General features: G+C 35.1%; 2 protein-coding genes across 2 annotated transcripts; one reads left to right on the plus strand and one right to left on the minus strand.

Moving 5' to 3' along the window:
- Positions 1-39: 39 nt before the first annotated feature.
- Positions 40-1,406, plus strand: LOC114266218 (acid phosphatase 1-like). Its single transcript, XM_082889222.1, has 4 exons — positions 40-63; positions 175-563; positions 669-878; positions 1,088-1,406. Exons 1-4 carry the CDS (start codon positions 40-42, stop codon positions 1,263-1,265), a joined length of 801 nt encoding a protein of 266 aa, XP_082745348.1. The 3' UTR covers positions 1,266-1,406.
- Positions 1,407-2,158: 752 nt separating this feature from the next.
- Positions 2,159-7,692, minus strand: LOC145799621 (peroxygenase-like). Its single transcript, XM_082889223.1, has 4 exons — positions 7,657-7,692; positions 2,704-2,798; positions 2,474-2,599; positions 2,159-2,379 (listed from the first exon to the last, which is right to left on the minus strand). Exons 1-4 carry the CDS (start codon positions 7,690-7,692, stop codon positions 2,226-2,228), a joined length of 411 nt encoding a protein of 136 aa, XP_082745349.1. The 3' UTR covers positions 2,159-2,225.
- Between the last annotated feature and the right edge of the window lie 15,477 nt (positions 7,693-23,169).

Consider the following 23,169-nt stretch of genomic DNA (forward strand, 5'->3'; position numbering starts at 1 on the left):
GGTGCAAAAAAAAAAAAATCCGAATACTTTTCTGGTCAAATGACCAGACATCCAAATAGACGTGTTTGCAAAAGTGGGTGTTGAATCAATTTTTGAAAACTATAACCAAACACCTACCCCAAACCGACTATAACCAAACACCTACCTCAAACCAAGCGGTGGAATTTACTCTAGAAAGCTCTACCAAGCAGAGCCTTCACTTTTCTCTTACCTTTCTTGGGTGTTTGCATTGGTTTGATAGCTGCAGATTGGAACATTTTGAACCAGAAGGGAAAACATGGGGTGGAAACCACCTTGAAAAATTACTGTGAGAGTTGGAGGATGAATGTTGAGCTTCACAACATCTGGGAATTCGAAGTCGTGGCCAAGGAATGCACGGAATACGTTGGAAAATACATGAACTCAATCCAATACAAGGTGGACTCAGAGAGGGCAGTTGATAAGTGCACTGTGTTTCTTAGCACTAGCTGCAGCTTGAAGAGAGATGGCAGAGATGCCTGGATTTTCAACATCCACGACACGCTCTTGTCGACCGTGCCATACTACAAGAAACACCATTTTGGGTAAGTTTGATCTGTATTGTAAATTCGCTAATCCTATAATCATTTTACAATATTGGCATGTTTTTGGTAAAATGGGTATTTTTTTTTTTTTTTAATGTGACATAGGGGAGAAAAGTTGAACATGAGCTCTTTGGAAGAGTGGCAGAGTAAGGCTAAAGAAACAGCTCTTGAACACACATTGAAGCTTTTTAATGATCTAAAAGGAAGAGGAATGCATATCATTTTGGTTTCTTCAAGAAGAGAGCAACTTAGAACAGCCACTATTGACAACCTTGTTGATGTTGGTTTCCACGGGTGGACTAGTCTTATTCAAAGGTTTGAGCTTATTTATCTATTGAAAAATATCTAACAGATCTTATTTTTCCTGATAAATATGATTTAGTCATATTTACCATCATATTAATAGGACTCACTGGTACTATAATCAGAAAAGAATTGACTAAGTAAAAAAAATTTCATTTTTAAAGTAATTTTATGTACTTAAATGTATGTTTGATTGGAACATTATTATCCTTTTGATGTAGGGGACCAAGTGATGAATATAAGGAAGTACAGAAACACAAGGCTGATATAAGGAAGCAATTGATTGAACAAGGGTATCACATTTGGGGCATTGTTGGAGACCAATGGAGTAGCATTAAGGGACTCCCTACTGCTAAAAGAACATTTAAGCTTCCAAATCCCATGTACTATGTTTCTTGATTGATCAAGAGAGACTCTGTTTACAAGATTTGTCTTGTGATAAAAACTATATATTTTATGTTAGAAATTAACAAAAATAAGCTATGTTTGTATACTGTTGATGAGTTGATTGATTTTTATCGAGAGTCTGCATTTTCATTCGCCCTTGCACCATGTTTGTTTTGTTGGCCCTTTGGGTATGTATATATGCTTGTGCATCTCAACTTCTGGAACTATCCAACAATACTTCTGCTGAAGTAATATTTAGGAAAAAGATATACACGAATCTTATACTCAAACCTGTCAAAATGCTAGTGGCAAATCTTACAATTAAGTCGAGTTGCCCTTTTACTAGATAATATTCCAACTTCAGTAATTTTCACTTCGGTACTAAAGTTAAACTTACCATCTTGAGGAGCTCTCAACTTACAAAAGCATTTAATAATGTCGCTTTGAAATCAAAGAATATTGAAAAAGTCTCTCCCTTTTCCAAAGATTACTGATTTATCGAACGTCCATTCACATATAGCACAACGGAGCTTATAAACAGATTTGATTGTTTCCCCCCTAAATCTTGGGATTCTGTTCTTCTGAATTGAGGAGAATAAATGATACAATTACATGCTCTAAATCTCAATCTCTCCCCTAAAAGTGCAGGGACATTTTTGACATTATGATATTTGGAAATGAGAGAACCAAAATCAGCTACTACATAGAAATTTTGTACGAAAATTCTGCATTACTCAAACCCTTACATTGTCTTTTCATTTTATTTACTCAGATTTTATTGCACACACTAGGCAAATCCATTACATACACATCCAACAGACATATATATGTCTATAGACAAGTCTAGTAGCGGAATGTTTAGCCACAACAAAGTCAAAATATGCACAAAACAGAATTACCTCATATTAAGTGATTTTCACAACTACTTAAAGTAGACGGCCATTTATAGCCACCACAAAAGCCAACATTGGTTCAGCCCATCTTCTCCTCGCCGCCCATCTGCATCTTGGCACAATACTCAAACAAACTCCCATCAAAGCAGCGCCTAATGGCTTCCTTGGACAGCAAACCTTCCTCATCCCTAGCGAGAACATACAGTACTCCCCACTCGAACTTACTTGCAAACCTTCCAAAATAGCAGTGAAACAAATTATTAAGCTAAAGGAATCCAAAGCAACATTAATGGAAATAGAATGTAGTGTGCAAATCTTGGCACAAACCAGCCAAAGATGTCAAATGCTTCTCGATTTCCCTGGGTCATTTCCCAGATCTCTCCAAACGTAAGCTTGTCGGGGACTGTGCGAGCGTACTTGCTAAAGATGTTTTCAAAGTTCACAGGCATGTACCTGCATATTTATTGGATATGGAATGCAAACGTAAACAACATTAGAGAATTGTAAACTACATTAGATGATCTATTCGAATTACTTGTGAATTCTGATATGCTTACCTTCCTTCAGTGTCATAAGTTGCAGAGTCACTCCCATGCTTGCTTTTATGGATGTTGGCAATGTATATAGGGAGAAAAGGAGAAGGTATCCACCCCTACAAAAATACCAGTGCGAGGAATGAGACGAGGGAAAAAAAATCACTAGTGTTTTTGCTATTTTAAGCAATGACTGGTTATGATTGAAACTAGAGCCCTCCGCTTCAATAGTTTAAATTCATTGTCTAAAGCTAATTCATTTAATTTCTGTTGTATTTTAGCCTTTCAACGATTAGCATAGTAACCAATTTGTCCACATTTGTAACATTTAACTGTAGTCTTATCCTTTTGAGGATAAGTTTTCTTTTGTTTTCCTTTGGCCTTTGAAGGCTGGATTTGCTGAACTGGTTGTTTATAATATTTTTTTTTTTCTGTATTTTTTGGAATAATCTTTTGAAGATTTTCCATACTTATGTTTTTTATGCTTATGTTTGGATGGATACTGGATTTTAGTATCATAGGCAAATTGTTCACAAAATTCACCTAATTTTTTTCATTTGATTCTGTAATTTTAGATCATTGCAAAGGGCAAGACCTTCTTCTGTAACAATTCTTATGAGTTGGCCATAAGTATATTCGGAATAAGGAATAGACATTTTACTATGCTTATCCCTTAATTTCTTTCTAATTCTTTCAGCAAAGAGGGTAGGAAGACCATCAATGAACTTGGCTTTCCAATGTTCACTATTGGCGTCAGATCGTCTTACTACTCTCATCATGAACACATCTTTATACCATCGAAAATGAGATAAAGATGGACATCTTAGATTCTGTAAAAGTTCCCTACTCCTATCTTCTAAACCATCAGGAGAAGCTCCTACAAAATGGTGTAGAATTGTGTTGATAAGAGTATAAACAGCGTCCTGTTCAGATTGAACAATGCCTGTTAATGGGTCTGTAATTCTTTTAAATGCTGTAAGAATTTCTGCTTGTTGAGTATTTGTAATGATGTTATCCCACCATCCTTTAAGGATGCTGGTAAAACCATTGACTAAGAATCGAGCGATCTCATGATTGTCATTCTCATTCTGTTTGCAAATTGTTGAATCATGATCATTTGATGTAACAATTCAAATACATGAAATTTCACATCAAACAAATGAACACACATATAATCACGTATATAATGAGGGAATTAAAGCATATTAGAGGGTTGGGTTATTACAGTATAGTTCTTGCCTGACCTTTTCTGGATTTTGAAATAAGTAAGCGCTAACAATGTGAAAATTTCAAAGGCTAGAAGACTAACCCATACATTAAAGTACTTTCTTGGACTTTCTATTAAGACAAATCCCTTCGAGGACAAATATTGTCACTCTTAAGAGAAACTCCATGCTTCAAAACACTTAGACTAGGCTTCGAAGCAAGATTGGTTAATTCAAGACTGTAATTTACATGGATTATATGAACAAAGTGAGGAATAAGGTCATATTAACCATGCAATTGGAATATGAAAAACCTAATTTTATTGATAAAACATTTACATTGGGAAAACCTTTACATTCTCATTTTCATAAAAGTAAGGAATGGACAAAGTCACAAGACAATGAAACTTTGTCCAGTAAAATTCAATAAATACATATTCCTTTTGAAGCCTTTTTTCTATCCTATCTAAATTTGATTTATCTAATTGATGAGTCCTTATTTGGAAGAAGAGTTGCTGGGCCTTCATTTCGAACTCTATTTGCTTAAGAGCTCTCTCTATTTATCCATCTCTCCCATCCCATACATATCATCCATATTGGCATCTTCTTCACACTCTAAATCTTGGTTCTTGAAGTCCTCATATTCTTTAAGAAGGTTCTCTGCCTCATACTGGGTTTGAATGCAAGCTGCAGAAGCCTCCTCCAGTGATGCACTGCTGGCAGAAGCATATTTGTGCCAGTTGAGTAGCAAGGGAAGCTGGTCCAAGAAAATGTAAAGCTCTGCTTGCGCCACAGGGTTGAGAATGTGGCTTCGAGAGACAATATCACAAGCCCATAAAAGGTTCTTGCGAGGGATGTCATCTCGAAGGATTTTGAAGGATAAATGTGAGAAAGCAACAAGCAAAGTCTGGGCTTTATACTGCTAATAAGCAATTAGAGGAACTGGAGCTTGGTAGGGAGCAAAATGCTAACTTTTGAAGAGGGTGAGCATCAATTCCTCAATCCAATTAGGATTTGAAGGCATGAGAGAAGTAGTTGGGTCCCCTCCAAAAGAAGGTTGAAATTGTAGCTCATTCACACACTCTAGCCAGTCAGAGGAGCAAAGTTTTGCTTTCCTAGCTAAGAGTGAGGGGCTGATTCCCAAAGCTTCAATGAGGTGGGGAGTCTTTCGCACTATTCTGGTCGGCAGGGTAGAAGTGTACCATGTCGAGAGCAAGTTGTCTTCGAGGCAGCGAAGATGGTTGAAGGGAACATATGGGTAAACTACATAATTGTGCATAGAGGGATGAATTATAAAGGGGTCATCAAATTTAGGAAATCTATGGTGGATCCACTCCTTTGTTTGAGGTTGATTAGGTGTTGGCCAATTACCCCAGCCAGTATCCTAGAAGAAGATGAGGTAGCTTTGTTCCATGCAGAAGGTTTCTGAGCAAGGGAAGAGCTTCCGAGATCCATTTTGGCAAGTTCTTGGTTCAGGGGCTCGTATTTTGCAAAGGCTTCCATAACTTGTATAAATGGAGGCGGATAAATATGGCCAATAAATGCATGAATGTTTTTTCGATATTGATCATCATTGTTCAAGAACTCTTCATATGCTTGATCAATGAAAGAGATGGTTTGGTTAGCCATTAGAGGAGTATCAGTCCTTTCGTTTACACAGATAGTGGAGACAGTTCAAGCAGTAGGGAAAATTTAATGAAGTTCAGTGTTCCATTGCCTGGAGACGGTTATACTTCTAGGTCAAATACATTCCATGCATGTCCTAGGACGTGGGCAAAGCACATTGAGCCACTAATATTACCAAGCATTGGTTATATTAGTGCGGGGGGTATTGTTGGCTGCATATTTTGTATCGGCCAATCATAACTTAACACGTGGCTTGTAAAGGGTAATCTGGGAAGTCAATGCAAGTCTCCAACCAGCGACAGATAATTGATTAGAAATTAAAATTTTTGTAAGGACTTATTGATCCTTGTTGGCACGCTTAAAATTACATTATTAACCTTCAAAAGCCAAAAAAGCCAACACAGTCATATTTTGATATCAAATATCAACTCCCCCCGATATGCCAAATGGTGAGTTGGCATTTGGCATTCAACATGTCAAATTTGAGATGCTCTATGTTGATATCAAATGTTGAATCTACTCAATAAAATAATTTTATTTTTAAAAAACAATAGAATAATAGATTGACATATCGAGTAAAGAGTTTCTATGTCAAATTAACATATGCCAATTTATCACCTAAGCCTTTAAAAAATTTGACAAATTTTGAAAGTTTGGATGGAGATACTCTTATATGTTAAATTTAACATAGGAAAGGTAATGCCAACTCACACCTAAGCAAATGACATTTTTGTTGGGCCTGGTAGAGATATCAAATATTACTTTTTTGAGATGTCACTTAAGATTTGTGGTCTTAGTTAGATGTTCATGATCTTTTTAACACACACATATATATATATATATATATTTAATATCTACAAAGTTAGCCCGTTGGCTAAAAGTTCATGCATATCATTAGGTTCTTAGAGATTTGATTTATTGTGATGTCCCATGGTCGTTGACCCACTTGAGCGTGCCTTTTCGGATTTATTGACTTACCTTCGGGTCTTGACTGTTGTGAAATGTGCTAATGTTGAGCACTGAACCGTGTCTAGCCTTTTCTAGTTTTGCGAGTTAGAAATTTTTGAATTTTAGGTGTAAGGATAAAAAACGGAAATGTGGAATCACCTTGGAAATGTGAACAGGTGTTGAACAGAAATTTTTCTGAACTCGAATTTCGTGCCTCTCACAAAATCTGACCCTCTCTTTCCTTTTATTTCATTTCTCTCAAACCTCTCTCTCTCTCTCTACATCTCTTTTCTCTCCATTCTCTTTAAAAACCTTCCCAAAGTGATGAGCATGTTGAGGGTGTCGTTTTGACTAGAGCAATCGAAATTCTAGCAAATTTAAATTTGGAGATTTTGTTCTTAGTTCTCATTCTCTCCAAGAAGTAGGGATTTTTTTAATTTCTCTTAATATAGTTTTATTGATGGATATGTGGTATTTTCATTACACAAAATTTAAAAATTTTGTAGAGATTTCAAAGCATGTTCTATGAGAAATTAGTATTTGTTTTGTATTATATATTGCTTGAGGTATTCATCATTTAATGTGAGTTTGAATGGTCTTGGAACATATGGAAACTTTGAAATGGAAAAGTCCTAAATATTTAAAGAAAAATCATTTTTTTCTTGAAATTATATGATTTGGAGAAATTGAAAAGTTTATTGATCATTTTGGGAAATTGGAATTGAATATTATTAATTGAAAGAATGAAGAGAATAAATCACAAACATTTTGGACAATTATTTGAGATTGATGATAATTTGAGAAATGTTCAACTATATATATTTCTAAATTCATTGAGAGTGATTATTTATATTGTTGTTAGGTAGCTCTAATATTGCTAAATTGAAATATTTTGATAGAGATAATTGTTATTGACAAACGGTGGAGAATTACATTGTTGTAGAATATTTCAACCTGGGGTGAATAAAAACCCCATTTGTAATTAGATAATGAGACAGAAACTACAGTGCTGATAGAGATGCTTAAACTCATGAATTGTACAATTGAGTAGTTGAAGGAGAATGAATGAAAGTAATTTGATATGCATTGGTTATGTATAATGTGGTATGCTATATTGAGATAATGTATTCGCTCTAGCTAGTAACCGGTAAAGTAAGTTGTGTTATATGTAAGTAGCACGTTCCTTCTGGCTAACAACTGGTAAAGTAGGGTGCACTATATACTGGTATCGCATTCTGACTAACAACCAGTAAAGTGGGGCTGTTATGTGGGGCTTGGCGAGACTACAAAGAGGTATATATGTTTGAGATTCATTGTTGGTATATTTATGTGTGTTGAGATCCTTCGTTGATGGATATGCGAATTGAAAATTTATTATTTAGATTATGCATAGCATCAAAACTAATTATGGGTTATGTGTGCTGTGGTTCATTAATATTATAGGCGAAATGAAAATACTTTTGAGGTAATCGTGTATTTTAAAATATAAGTGGGAAATCGGATATTATCTAAATATAATGTGGAGCATTATGATATTAATTGGGATAAAAGAATTTGCCTACACGTTGAAACCTTTTTTGATACCGACGATAAACCACGATCGTAAGTTGGTATGAAAGTTGAGTATGAGCTAGATGAGTTTTTATTTATTTATTTATTGTGGTCATGGGGCCTTTAATTGAAGGCAGAATGTCATATATGTATAAATGATTACACTTTTTTTTCTTTTGTTGATGTCAATCTGAGGAAAATTATCAATAGGTCTTACTTTTGAAATTTATTATTCATTAAGTCCTATTGATAAATTTATCAAGTGAAAAATTTATCAAACTCTCTTATTTTTATAAATAAATATACAGTGATAAATTTATATCAGGACTTGCAGGTAAATAAATCTAAGGACTGATTAGTAAGTGTCCTTAAATTTTATTGTATTCAATGACTCTCATGCATGGTTATCATATGTATGTATTTATTTGAGAGAGATCCCTTATATTATGATTATTACTGCTTTGTTATCACTATTCAAGTTTATTTATTTCAGATTGGATCATATATTCTATTTGGGTGATTATTCAGTATTCCCGGAGTATGGACACGTAGTACTCCATAAGGTTTTAATTGGTAGAGAGGGGTAGGGGCTTACGATTTATGTTGAGGATGGAGAAATAACATGGAACTAACTAATTAGTGATTAGCTTGGAGTATGACCACGTTGTGTTTCAAGATTATTAAATAATTTTCCTATTTTCGGGTGATTGTTCAGTATTTCCGGAGTATGGACACGTGGTACTCTATAAAGTTTTGATTGGTAGAGAGGGGTAGGGAGCCATGATTTATGTTGGGGATGGAAAATAACATGAGGCTAAGTAATTGGTGATTGGTTTGGAGTATGACCACGTAGTGTTTCGAGATTATTAAATATTTTTCCTATTTTCGGGTGATTATTCAGTATTCCCAGAGTATGGATACGTGGTACTTCATAAAGTTTTAATTGGTAGAGAGGAGTAGGGACTCACGGCTTATGTTGAGAATGAGGGTTACATTTATCCACTTGCGTGACCCTTGTAATTTTTTTTATTATTCTTTTATTTTTTTAAAGGATTATTGTATATTTGTTGTTATACGTTGTAGTTTTTTTTATAGTCCAATGTTGAACTTCATATAATTATCATAATATTTATAATCAGTTTTTGTTAACATGTACCTTTGTAGAAATTTAAAAGCTGTCAAGACTAAAGAAAATTATTTTACATAGAGTCCAAAATACCTTTTGGCACTATCCTTCATTATTTTTTAATTTCCCTTTTATTAGTTTATTTTTTACCTTTCAGCAAACTTGATGCTTTACCTTACTTTTATTTGCTATTTTTTATTTATTTTTTTGGGTAATAAGAACATAATAGAAGAAAGTAAAGCAATGTGACAAGTAAGATTTTTATTATAATATTATAGTATTAATAGATTAATGGGAAAATTCTATAATACACTCCTAAAAAAATTTAGTTGTTGAAAACCACCAAACTTATATTCATTTGTGCTTTATAATTTTGGATAAATTACAAATATATGAGATTTGCTTAACAACAATGATTCATATCACTAAAAAAAAGATCACTAATAGCACTAATGTATTGAGAATGCTAAAAATAAATAAAAATAAATAAAGCATAGGCAGTGGACGTCACATTATTAGCGGTGCTATTAGAGCACCATTTTTAGTGTTCTCAACCATTTTTCTTTGCTTAAAATATAGATTGGACCCTTTTGAAAATTACATCCTGTTATTTCAAGTTTTTAATTGCATAATAAATGATCATTTTTATTAATAAATAATCAAGTCAATTAACATTTTTTTAATGATGTCAAAAATATATTTCAATTAACAATTTTGAAAATTTTATTATTATATAGGAAAGTAATTAATTAATTAATTAATTTTTTTTAGTTAATTCAATTAAATAAAGATTTATGACAAGAGAATATTTGTAATTTATAGGTTCACGGGAAATAATTTGTATTTTAAGTAAATCACAAGAGAGGTATTTGTAATTTATTCTATAATTTTCTATAAAAGTAAAAGTAGTTAAAGCCATTAATTACTTTTTTAATACTAATGGTTGGGCATATATGTTGCACGTGACATGAGATTTTTTATCAATTGTTAATATTGTAATTATGCGTGTCTCTTAAATTGGTATGTAATTTGCTTACAAAGTATGAAGATTTATATGGGTAAATTGATCTGCATCCAAAATATAACTGAGTAAGAAATGAATACATACTCGGCTGAAGAATTTAAATAATAAATGAGAAATTTTATAAATATAAACATTAATTTATAGCTAGGTTATTGAGATCACAATCTTATCTTAAATAATAAATAATAAACAGGTCATTTAAATATATAGTATTACACAAATCTTTTTCCATTAATTTCCCACTTCAATTTCTATAATCGATACTTGTAATATAATTGAAAATATGAAATTAATTGCACAATTACACAATTTTGTTTAAATAGTTCATCTCATAATATAAATTCATTGAACTCACTATTGCATATTTTTTTGTATACTATTGCTGTAAGAATGCATTCATATCAATATGTAATATATTTTTATACATCAAGAGTTGTTGAGTCTCGTTTCTTGTGCCACGAATATCTTGCACGAATATCTTGCATAATGAAAAATATAATATTAGGCATTAGTATACAGTTGCTATAAAATTGTAGTGAAAAAAATAAATATAAAATGTACAATTATTATTGTGATGTAAGTGTTCTGTAAAGTCTTGGTTTATTATTGAAAGTATTTGTTATGGATACTTTACTACTAAAAAAAGTACTTTTTGAGACCGCTACAAGCCGTCGCAAATAATAAAAAACAATCACAAATGACTTTTTGCAATGGCCCATGCGACGACAAATGAGGGTCGCAAATGTTGGGGTGGCAAATACTTTTTGCGACCGCAAAATAGCAGTCGCAAACTATTTGCGACAGCCTAACCTACTTATAGCGACTGATATTTTGCTGTCACAAAAGAGTTTAAAAAAGACCTACAATGTAGTAGCGACCATCTTATTACCGACGCAAAAAAAAAAAACTACAATCATATATATATGCAAATATTATATACAATAAACGTAAAGACATATTTGCAAAAATCTCAACATTCATGCATTATTTTCCATTATTTAAAAAGGCCTACAATGAGAACTTTTGCTTTTGGAAATTATAGGGCAGCCCAAATCCAAGCATGTAGAGGATATTGCATTAGACAAATTGATTTCAACTGCTCTAGTGAGGTCTTCTTAGTAGATATGGCCATCCTCTAACTGAGATGTAACGCCCATGATCCATCTTCTCCCTGTTAGCCCAATGAGACTTTGAATTGGAGATATCTGCCCAACATATACACATAAATAAGCACACTTTGTTTAATTAACATATGTGTCTCCAATCTCGATATGTTTATGTGCAAGACAGAGAGACGGGTTACCTCACAGCTGCCGAACTGAGACCTTTCAGTATCAAATGCAAGCTTAGAAAAATGCTAATCACGAGAGCCTCTGGAGCAACAAGAGAAATCTATCCCTATATAAAGTGGCTTTGGCAGAAGCATCACCATGAATTGGAATCTTTCATATATGCCTACAATTCAAAAAATAAAAATGGCATAACTAACACCACCTAATCAAATGTTCAAATTAATATATTAGGCATTCTTTTTTCTAGTTATCTATTGTAATGACAAAGTAAATACACAGATTACCCTAGCACCCATAAGTTACCATAGTCATGCAAGAACTCCAATTAAACCTACTTAAGTTTTTATCTCCAGCGTCCTACCCAAATTAGTTCAACCACAAGCACAACAGGAAAATTAACTGGTGCACATTTTGATCTTAGTTTTTTTTACAATTTCACTAGTAAGACATCTTTGATTAGATATATGGGGTGAAATCGCCATGGGTAAGGAAGTCAGGTGCTTATGTCTAATACCAAAAGAAACAATCATATGTTCACATGAGCAACACATCAACTAAATCATGGATTCCTATGTTGATAATGCAAAAAAGGATTCCTAATCCTTTCATTGACTATCTGCTCTGTATGTGAACTAAAATAGATGAATTGGATAGCAGTTTCCTAAGAACATTTTGATATTGATGTTTTGGACAGTGATATCCTTCAAGAACTTCATATACAACAACTATCATAAATACATGCAGAAATATAAGGGAAAAGAGAAGTATTCCAAAGAGATATTCATATGTGACAGTTGCACAGCATGACAAACAACATAAAGGACAAAAATGCTTTTCTTTCTAATTGATTGATTTAAAAATGGCATTCATGAGCTAATAAAAGCTGGATAATCTTTGTAAATGAACACTTCCATTAATTAAGAACTTGAATAAGGCAAGATCAGACTCGACTCCAAGTTAAGCAATATTCAATCCTATTATCACTTACATACATTTTAGATCAAATTATACGCAAGTGTGTCTTATAGGAGTGTAAGAAGGGAAAGTCTCTACAATCTATAAAACAGAGTCAAGTATTCATATGCACGCCTTAGAAAAAGCTATAGCACACATTTCATACTCAACAAAGCTATCTCAAAATAAAAGAAAGGTTTTTTTCTCCGATTCAAGTAATACCAGTAATATAACATAGCCAAAGATATTGACAATAATAAATCCTTGCTGCAGAATGGTGAGGCCCATAAGCTCCCATATCAGGAGACTAGAATTGCAATTCTTAGGTTTCTTTTTAAATTCTACTTGATTCTTTGAGATTTAATGAAGACCTCAGAAACCAGATCAATGATGACGGAATAAAGCTACCAATTCAGTGAATTTTTTGACTCCCGAAGTTTTTCCTTGTGAGAACTTTCTATCTCCTCCTGCAACATTAGTAAGTTAGTTCAATGTTCTTGCTTTCTCCTTTAAAACACCATGTCTAAAGTTAACAAAAAAATATAGAGGAAAAATCTTATTAACATGCAATGTATGGGAGGAACTGAAAGCAGGGTGTATAACTAATCTAAATCCATCTCTGAAATTCTCATTAGAAAAATAAATGAAACTTCTTTCTCTATAGAATAAGAAAAGAATGTATTTGGTGGAAAGCTAGAAGTGGCACGGATTGAAGAATAGAGAATTGTTTGAGATGGTTTGATTACACTTAGACCGATTATGAAACCAGTGCAGAGGAATGATTTTGGTCCAAGTTGAAGGTAAAAGAGGATAAGAGGTAGGAATGGACACTGTCAGGAAGGATGTGATTGACTTGGATTTGATTGAAATATGGCTTTAAAAGATCACCAACTATGAAGATGGATCCACATATTTGATTTCAAGGAGTTGACATTAAAGCCAATTGAGTTGAAATGGCATGTATTTGCAGGGAAAACACTAATTAAAGGATATTGTTGGCATGGATAAATTTAAGTTGCATAAAAATGAAAACAAATAAACTAGGCAAATAAAAATGAGACATACCTTGCATGACCTAAGTAGAGGCTACAAGAAATATGATTTGAAAGATGTAATTGACTTTCCAAGTGATGTTCTATCCCACCTTGCTCAAAGAAACAAAAAAAATATTTTAATTCGTCAGTTATGCTGGTACAAAATAGGAAATAAGCTACATAGTCTACTCAAATTCTAACAATTACAATAAATAATTAAGTAATTTAGAATCCATAGTAAGTCCTGCCCTGGCATCTACATAAAAATTCTTTGTGCACATTAAATATTTTGACATCACCACCATGGATTTTAGGAAGGAGAAAATGCTGGAAATAAACATGATCCAAGTTTATTGAAATTTCAGTTGACATACTGTCATCACCATCTGCTCTCAAACCTTGCATGTTAAGTTCGCCCAAAAAAAGTTACTATACTTACAAAATACCAGCCATTATAAGTAGATCACAAATTTTTCAACAACAAAAAACTACTGAACAATGTTGAGGCTATACATACACCAAAAAGAATTGAGTTAACATACTAATTCCATAACGACTCTCAGAGAAATAGGCAACCTAATTCATAATAAGCTGAAAAATTCATTAAAAGTAGAGAAATAGGTTAGTATAATGTGTAAATAATTTCCTTTTGAAGAGCAGAGTGACATACCTATTCATTTTTTTTTGAAGCTTATTGCCCACTAGATGCATCTGACACCTACAATATGTTAGTATAATGTGTTAATAATTTCCATATGTATATATACAAATTAATAAAATGTAAAATTCGTCAATTTGTAAGTATTGCACCTCTCTCAAGCTCGTACTCCTAGCCACACCCTGTGACTCTAAGAACAAAACACGTGCCGTTAGGTTCTTGATCATCATAGTGAACCTAGACTCAACGTCTTGTGTCACACTCTGTGTGATCTCATCAATAAATGAAGAGGTTGCTAATGATTGGGATGCGCTATTACCTCGCGCATACACCGCACTCCAGGGCACTCCTCTCCCACAGGTCTTGCAATACCCATGTCCATCATTCCCAACAATTTTATGGTAAATCCCATCGCAATACTCAATCGTATGTTGCTCCTTAGGAACTTTCCAAAGATGCACATTGTATTCCTCCTACATTTTGAAAACATAAGGACAATGTTTGGTAAAAAGCAAAATATGTGTAAAAACTTTTAAACCATAGACATACCACAATTGCCACCACATCGGGATCATTCAAGTTGTGTGCCCTCTTCCAGAGGCTCATCTTATCTATCCGCTCTCCTTTATGTGTCATCTGCAATTTTTTTCGAGTTAAGAGCTCAAGTCTTCACAACATAATAAGTCAAAAGTGCAACACTAAGTGCAGCTACAACTGTAGCCACAACTGTCACACCAAGTGCACTAGGTGCGGCTGTAGCTACAGCACCAAATGCAGTCTCAGATGATGCCTTAGGTGCATCTACAAGATCAGTACATTGAAACGAATATTTGAGAAAGATGTCCTTCTGGTCGTATGTGGAGGCCCACGAAATCCCCGATTAGAAGAATTCTTCTTAGCAATCGCCTATGACATTGGTTAGAATATCAAACATATTTACTTACCATTAAAACATTAATTAAAATTTTATAACGAATACATATACCTGTACTTCTTTACTCGCCCAATATTGCACAAGTTTCCTCCACTGGGTTGGCACTATGTTACTAGGTACTCTAGAAGCAATGTCTGTATCATTCTTGAATGGAACCCAATACTTGGACTTTGTCTTGCTTTTATGATCTTTCCATGATGTTCTACAAAGTCGCATACAAACCTCCTTGAATTCATTTGGACAATATACCAAGTTGTCTTACAAAGCACAAATTGAAAGCCAATTTCATCCTCACAATTATAGAGCATACACAAATGCACATGCAAGCTAATAACTAATAACTAAACACAATTAGCAAGAAATCATAAATGAAATAACTAATAACTAATAATTTGGAAAAATTAAAAAATCTAAGCATAAACCCTAACCCTAATTAGTAAAAGGGAAAACTATATACCTTCACCTCCTGCCAAATATTCTCCTTTATATCAACATGCATCACATTCCAACTGAGATGTGTAAGTGGGACTCTATGCCCGCTGCGCACGATCAACCCCAATTGTCCCTTCAACTTTTTGCCATCATCCTCCACCGGCTGAAACTTATCATCAAATTTTACTTGGATCTTAGTGCCTGTGCCCCATTCATTTATCCCTCAAGCAAATCCTCGACCTCGTTGTGTTAAGGTAGTTGATACTGTATGTGGAGATGAAACAGATGAATAAGATGCTCTATCCACAGTGCGAGATAGCAAAGGACTTGCCCGGGGCCTTAAAGGTCTTCCTCTTCCGCTTCATCCTAAAATGAAAGAAATATGAAAAGGTTAATACACAAGAAATATGGATATCAATTTACTAATAATATAACACAAGATATAAATATAAACAAATGATACAAATTAGTTTCAGAACAAATAGAACTTTAGCAGTAAAGTTTACCTCGAAACATATGGAGAAGATGCTCCATCAATAGTGCAACGTAGCGAGGGACTTGCCCGCACATGTAAAGCCTCATCCATAATGCAAGAGGCCTTAAAGGTCTTCCTCTTCCGCTTCATCCTAAAATGAAAGAAATATGAAAAGGCTAATACACAAGAAATATGGATATCAATTTACTTATAATATAACACAAGATACCTGTTAGCATCCTCGGTCGTCTTCCCAACAATTCTTCCTTTGGGCGATACTGATAACTGTCAAGAGCGCAAGTTAAATTCAAAACCAATTTAATACATGAAAAATAAGGTCAACTAACAAGATAAATTCATAAAAAAACTCCTACGAATATTGACTAGAGAGTCAACATTAACTCCAATTTCATTTGGGGCCTGTTAAGTAAATAAATAAATAAACAAACTATCTAACATGGGTTATTCAATAAATAATCAAATATGTATGAAGTATGGGTGATGCAAACCAATAGAAGAACAAGAAAAATTAAACAATGAACATGGTTGGTAGCTCTTCAGTTTGCTTAGCTAGGACATTTGTTGTAAGCAAGCTTGTAATTTTGTTATTTGTTGCCTAAGCTTGATTAGCTGACATGCTAAAATTTTAGTTGCTGCCTGCAGAATGCAGATACAAATAAAAATAAGAAGATAAATCTGAATATAAAAACAAGAAAGAGAAATGCATCCCAAAATGTACCTCATTTCCTATTTTAGCGGTTCTCTTTATCTCCCTAACAAGCTTCTTTTCCTATATCAACAAATAATTTATAATTAGATCAAACACTAAAAACTTGCAACAAAAACATTACCTATAAACTCTTTAACATACTTTCAATTGCAAGGTGGTGATTTCCTTCTCAATTGCATTGGCCATTTCAAAGAACAGAGATCCGTATGTAAGTCCACAACGATGTCTCCTAAGCTCGTAACTATTAGAACCAACATTGTAATTGAAAAAAAAACAACCACCACAACAAGTAAATATTCATTATAAAGAGAAAGAAAATCTTTATGAAGCTCTACACCAAGCTCATTTTGGGAATACTACTAAGTTGATGAACACTTGATAATAAAACAACACATAAACATATATAAATTTCTCACAAATTCAGCAATATTTAAACTTTTCTTATTTGCGACTAATAGAAACCTAAGAAACACGGAGCATAGTTCAAACCTCTTCCTCAACAATGACAAATGAAGTTCAACCCTCTTCCTCAACATCAATTGTTGCTCCTTCTATTCCTTCTTTCACCCAACCAATTTCTTTATCACGAAGCATAGCGTTGTCTTCCAAATGTTGAGTCATATAGGTTTCAACTAGAGGGTCATCATTAGAATTCATATCAAAAAGACCTCTTTGAGACATGTTTACCACAACTTGCCAATCTGGTTCCAAGGGATCAAGAACATACCAAACTTGCTCGGCTTGGGATGATAATATAAAAGGTTCATTGCTAACACGATCGGTTGGGTACAACAAACGATTGAAGTTGACTAATGTGAATTTGAAAGCGTCTTCCATTTTCCCCTAGTGCTATCAACCCAATCACACTTAAACAACACATATTTCATATTGTTAGTGTACCGGATTTCGACAATATCAGTCAACTGTCCATAGTAGTACACAGCACCGACGCGAGGACTTTTGTCCTTCTGACTAGCATAACTCATTGTATCAGTCTTTAAAGCTACGCCACTATTTTGAGTCACCCGACGATCATCCACAACCTTCACATGAAAACGAAACCCATTGATAATGTAATCATTGAAACCCTAGCCAAGGTATGAGGACCATCTGCTAATCTATTGATTTCTTCAGTAAATGTAATATTACTTGTCCTTCGCAAGGTCTGAACCTATTAAAAAGACAAATATAAATTCAACTTCAACTTCAACTCAAAATTTATGTATATTTAGATATGTGAAATGAAATGTCTAAATACATACATGGTCCTTAAACCAAGTGTAGAATGTTTCGAAATGCTCAGATTGAATTTAATGATCGCTTGCACATGGCATTTTGCTCTTAATGACTTTAAGGTGTTTTCTATGTAAATTGAAAGAGAATAGTAAATATCATATAGATTTCACTTTAGAATTTTACAAAACTGGGGGAGTGATAAATTACCTTATGAACGGTGTAATTGAACTTGTGTTGAACAACACATATCGGTGACATTGTTGTAATTCATTATCATTAAGATAAAATATTGTACTTTCGCCTATAGCTCAACCCATGTTGTTATCACCTTCGTTGTTTCTCCTCGATCGATTAGATTTGGTTTCCATATCAAGGAGATAGTGAGAACAAAAGTTCATGCATTCTTCCATCAAATACCCCTTAGCTATTGAGCCATCTGGATGAGCTTAATTACGCACATATTGTTTTAGTGTAAGAAGAAACCTTTCAATCGGGTACATCCATCGAAATTGTATTGCATCAGTGATCAAAGCTTCACCAGCAAGATGTATAGGCAAGTGTTCCATTATGTCAAAGAAAGATGGTGAAATTTTTTTTTCAAGATGATAAAGAGTTATCGCGATACGATCCTGAATATATTCCAAATCACTTGTACGATTCACTTTGGAGCACAATTGTCTAAAAAAAGTGCTCACCTCAATCAATAGTTCAATCACATTCTTAGGCAAGGACCTCCATAAAGTTAAAGAAACAAGTTGTTGCATCAAAATATGACTATCATGGCTCTTAAGACCCCAAATACTTCTATCTTGTAAGCACACGTGTCGCGAGATATTGGATGCATAACCATCCGGTACACTTACTTCCTTGAGTACTTTGATAAACATATCTTTCTCATCATTGATCATTGTGAATTGTGCAGGAGGTACATAAACTTTATTGAACCCTCTTGACTGCAAGTGCAATGGTTTTTTGATATTCATTTCTTGCAAACCACATCGAGCATTCACATTATCTTTGGATTTTCCTCGAACTCCTAGTATTGTCCACAATATAGTATCGCAGACATTTTTCTCTATGTGCATCACATCGAGATTGTGTCATGTCTTATTAAGTTGTGCTCCCAATACGACAATTCATAGAATATACTTTTTTTCTTCCAATTATGGCTTCTTTTTCTGTTACTTTCCCTCTCTTTTTGTCTCCTGAACATTTCCTTAAGGTCATTCCTCTTGTATTGACTAAGGACACCTTTTGATTCTAACTGATGCAACATCTCAGATCCAAATAACATTTGAGGTTTTAGTCTCCATTCTCAACTACCATCAAATGATACTTTATTCTTTCAAAATTTATGATTTGGTAAGAAACGACGATGACTCATGTATGAATACTTCCTACCATGCTTCAACCAACATGATTGAGTTTTCACATTGCAGCAAGGACAAGCATATTCACCTTTCGTACTCCATCTTGATAAGTTGGCATAGGCAGGAAAGTCACTGATTGTCTATAACAAAGCTGCATGCAATTGAAACATTTAATTGGTTGATGCATCAAATGTTTGTTCACCTTCATCCCATAATTCCTTCAACTCCTTAATCAATGGTTGCAAATACACATTGATCTTATCACCAGGTCCTTTTGGCCCATCAATCAGCACAAACAAAATTAGATTTGGCTGCTTCATGCACATCCATGGTGGTAAATTATACGAAATCAACACAATTGGCCAAGTGCTATGAACTATGTTCATCGATCTAAATGGGTTGAATCCATCTTACTAGAAAACACAAGTGTTTCGCCAATCAAAGTCCTTTTATGCGAGAGAGTCAGCAGGATGCCTTAACATACCATCATCAACCCGTTCTTCCACATGCCATCTCATGAGCTTTGCCATTTTTGATGACATAAACAATCTCTACAACCTTGGCTTCAAAGGGAAATACCTCATTTGTTTTGTTGCTACCTGTAGACGCGCTCGTAGGCCTCATACTACAATTCGGACTCAAATAGTCACGGTTCTGAATCTAGTCTCGCAAAGTGCAATGCAAGACCGATAAATCACCAAAGAGTCCAAATCTGACAAATCGTTTTGGAAAACAAATTTTTAAGCAAGAAATGCCAAACATGGATTGTTTTGCCAGATACAGAGTCGCCACCTAAATGTTTTATTTTTGGGAAATTTAGGAAACCTTGACTCATTGCCTAAGGCCACATGTCCGTCATCACCAAAGTTGCCTCGGTTCGGGAACTCGGGGTACGATTGGGGAAGGTCAGTTATGAGCACCCCCGCTCACCCGATCCGAAGATCGGCCTGTACTAAGCATGATATCGAGTTTTGAAAACATTATGTGCTCTTAAACCAGTTATTAGCCTAGAATTACTATGTGATGTATGCAACATACAAGTATAGACTAGATTGCCTAATTCGTAACAAAGCATCGCATGCCCGTTTGTTTTGAAAATGGATTGAAATTTGTTACTCACAAGTAGGCTAAAACACGGGTTTCGACGAATTATTCCAACTCAAGCAACCCAACCTTCACCCACAGGCATTTAGGCAGTTATATCATGTAAGCAAATAGCCTCATGGCAAGCATGCTATCATGGCAGTCACTCACACGCATGCAAGGATGCTAAAGTATAAAAGTTTACCTAGTACTCCGAGCCAAAACAAGAAACTAGTTAGTAATCATGCATGATCCTAGTTCATGTTAGCAATGGTTAATGCAACACATGCAAAATGCAACTAAGATAGGCTCGGCTACCCTAAGAATGGCATGAGAAATGCGACAACTCGATACACGTATTCAAGTTAGAATTGAAACACAATGCAGTTAGCATGATGCGCCAAGCCCGGTGCATGCAAAAGAGATGAATGATGCAAACATGCGAGCATAAGTATGCTAATTGAAACATGTCCTAAACTAACCATCAAAAGCTAGTAAATAAAAGGGAGAAAGACGTGGGGGTTAGAAGACATGCACACACTCACGCACACTTATTACAACATTGCCCTCTCTCGGAGGGTCCGAATGAATAATACAAATTAATTAACTAACAAGCTAATTAACTATTACAGACCCTTAATTAATTAAACAAATTAATTAAATTACTGAAAGCAGTAAAACAGTCTCGGAAAGAGGGACGAATGCATGCACGCTCGGCTCTGCTCGGAAATCCACCGCCATGTCACATGTTGCCTCTATTTACACTGCTCTGCACCTCTGAGGACTGCACAAGTCTCAAGGTTACTTCTGGACTACTCCCTGAGCACTGTGGGAGGTCACTGACCAAGAGGAAACACCACCGGCCATGGGGATGTGGCCATCGGCCAAAAATTGGATCACCGGCTGGACACTGATGGTCGGTCGGCACTAAGAGTGGTTGGCCGGCCATTTTTTCCTGCAGAACACTGGTTTTGCTGCAACAAAGGACAGACAGTGCATGGCATAGAATTTGCAAGCAAATGTATGCATGACCACCCTCCCTATCATGCCATGAACTCAAGGGAGTATGGCTCTCGACCCTCGGGCCACCAATCACGCATTTTAATGCATGATGGCCAAAGGTGTCAAAGGTGCATGTTAATGTAAAATGAATGCAATAAAACATGTGAATGCCTAGAACTCTATCATGCTTGGATCAAGAGCATCGGTGACTAAGGAGTGAGACGTATTTCGTCACTTTAAGTACGAACACACCTCATTCCTTAGGTTTGGTTTGACACCCCAAACCAAACACAATGCAATGCATATATGCAATATGGCTCAAATATACAAAATGGCTCAAGTGTGCAATATGGGGCTAAGTTAGCAAACCATGCCAAATGCAATGCAGCCTAAACATGCAAATGTACAATGTGCTAAGAATGCAAGATACAATGTAATGCGGCCTAACATGCGAGCTAAGCTAATGTAACAAGAACATGCAAACATGATATAATGCAAGCATGCAAATGATGTAACAAGATACAACATGCCAAACATGCAACTATGTACCAGGATGGGCTTAAACCGAAATGGGAGGCCTCAGCCATGCCCCAAAACAGTGGCCAAAATACCAAAATTAAGGCACCAAAATGCAAGATAAACATGCACACATGTTGGTCCATCAATTTAGGCCACGATGCACAACCTTCAAACATGAGCGAGATGTGATAAATATGAGGATATGGCATTGCAAATAAACTCTAAAATCACATGAAGAATGACGCCAAATCGACTACACAATGCAAACATGGCATGTTAATGGAGTTAAAGCTCAAAGCTAGCTACGGGACTTAAACCATGACTATGTCAACCAAGCTCCAAATGGTCGAGGCGACCCAAAACAGTCCCGGGGTAGACCAAAATGAAGCTAAAACTTATATGGGACAAAGCCAAAACATGCGATGAAGAAAGGTACAAAACAAAACGCATACAAGGCTTAAAAGGGCAAATGCACTACACCTCTTATAACCGAACATGGCATGACTTAGACTAATGAAGTCAGAGTTAAAACAAGTCAAAATAAGCCCCAAAACCCACTGATATGGCAGCTCGAAGACTTAAACAAATAGGCATGCATAATGGCCTAAACATGGAGCATAAGACAACAACTCTTCAAAGCATTAAAAGGGTATTAAATGCAAGCATACGAGCATGGAACATGGACTGAAATGGCATGAGAAGTGATTCCAAATCACTAAAATAACCCAAATGAAGCATGCTCAAGACTCACACACCCAAGGCTAACAAGCCAAAATGCAAGGTGGCTATACAAAGCATGGCAAGCATGACCAAATCGACACCAATCAGAGCTTAAACATGGTAAAACATGACTAAAAACTTCACAAAGCTAAGTCAAAACATGGAAGCATGGTGGTCTAAATGCATGATGCATTTCTAGGCAAAATAGAGGAATGCAAGGCAAGTGTATTATGCATGCAATGGACTAACAATTCGACTAAAAATAGAGGTATAATATGATCAAATAACACCAAAAGCCCTCTAAAATGGAGCCAAAATTGACTAAGCATGCATGCTACCTTTATGAGCCAAAAACACGAACAAATGAGACACAAAGGGAGAGGGGTGTCCCTCCCCTATACATGACCTCAAAACCACTTCTTCACCATTGAAAATCCTCTGGATTTCAGTGGTGAGAAGGCTAATACATGAAGGTACCAAAGCTCAACAAGAAAAGTACAAAAAGAGGCCAAACAAGGCCTAAGAGGGGGTAGAAAACCCCCAACCCAAAAGCAACCTTAAACAAACATCT

Source organism: Camellia sinensis, chromosome 9, assembly GCF_055761805.1.
Source record: "Camellia sinensis isolate YWXY chromosome 9, ASM5576180v1, whole genome shotgun sequence".
Taxonomy (NCBI): domain Eukaryota; kingdom Viridiplantae; phylum Streptophyta; class Magnoliopsida; order Ericales; family Theaceae; genus Camellia; species Camellia sinensis.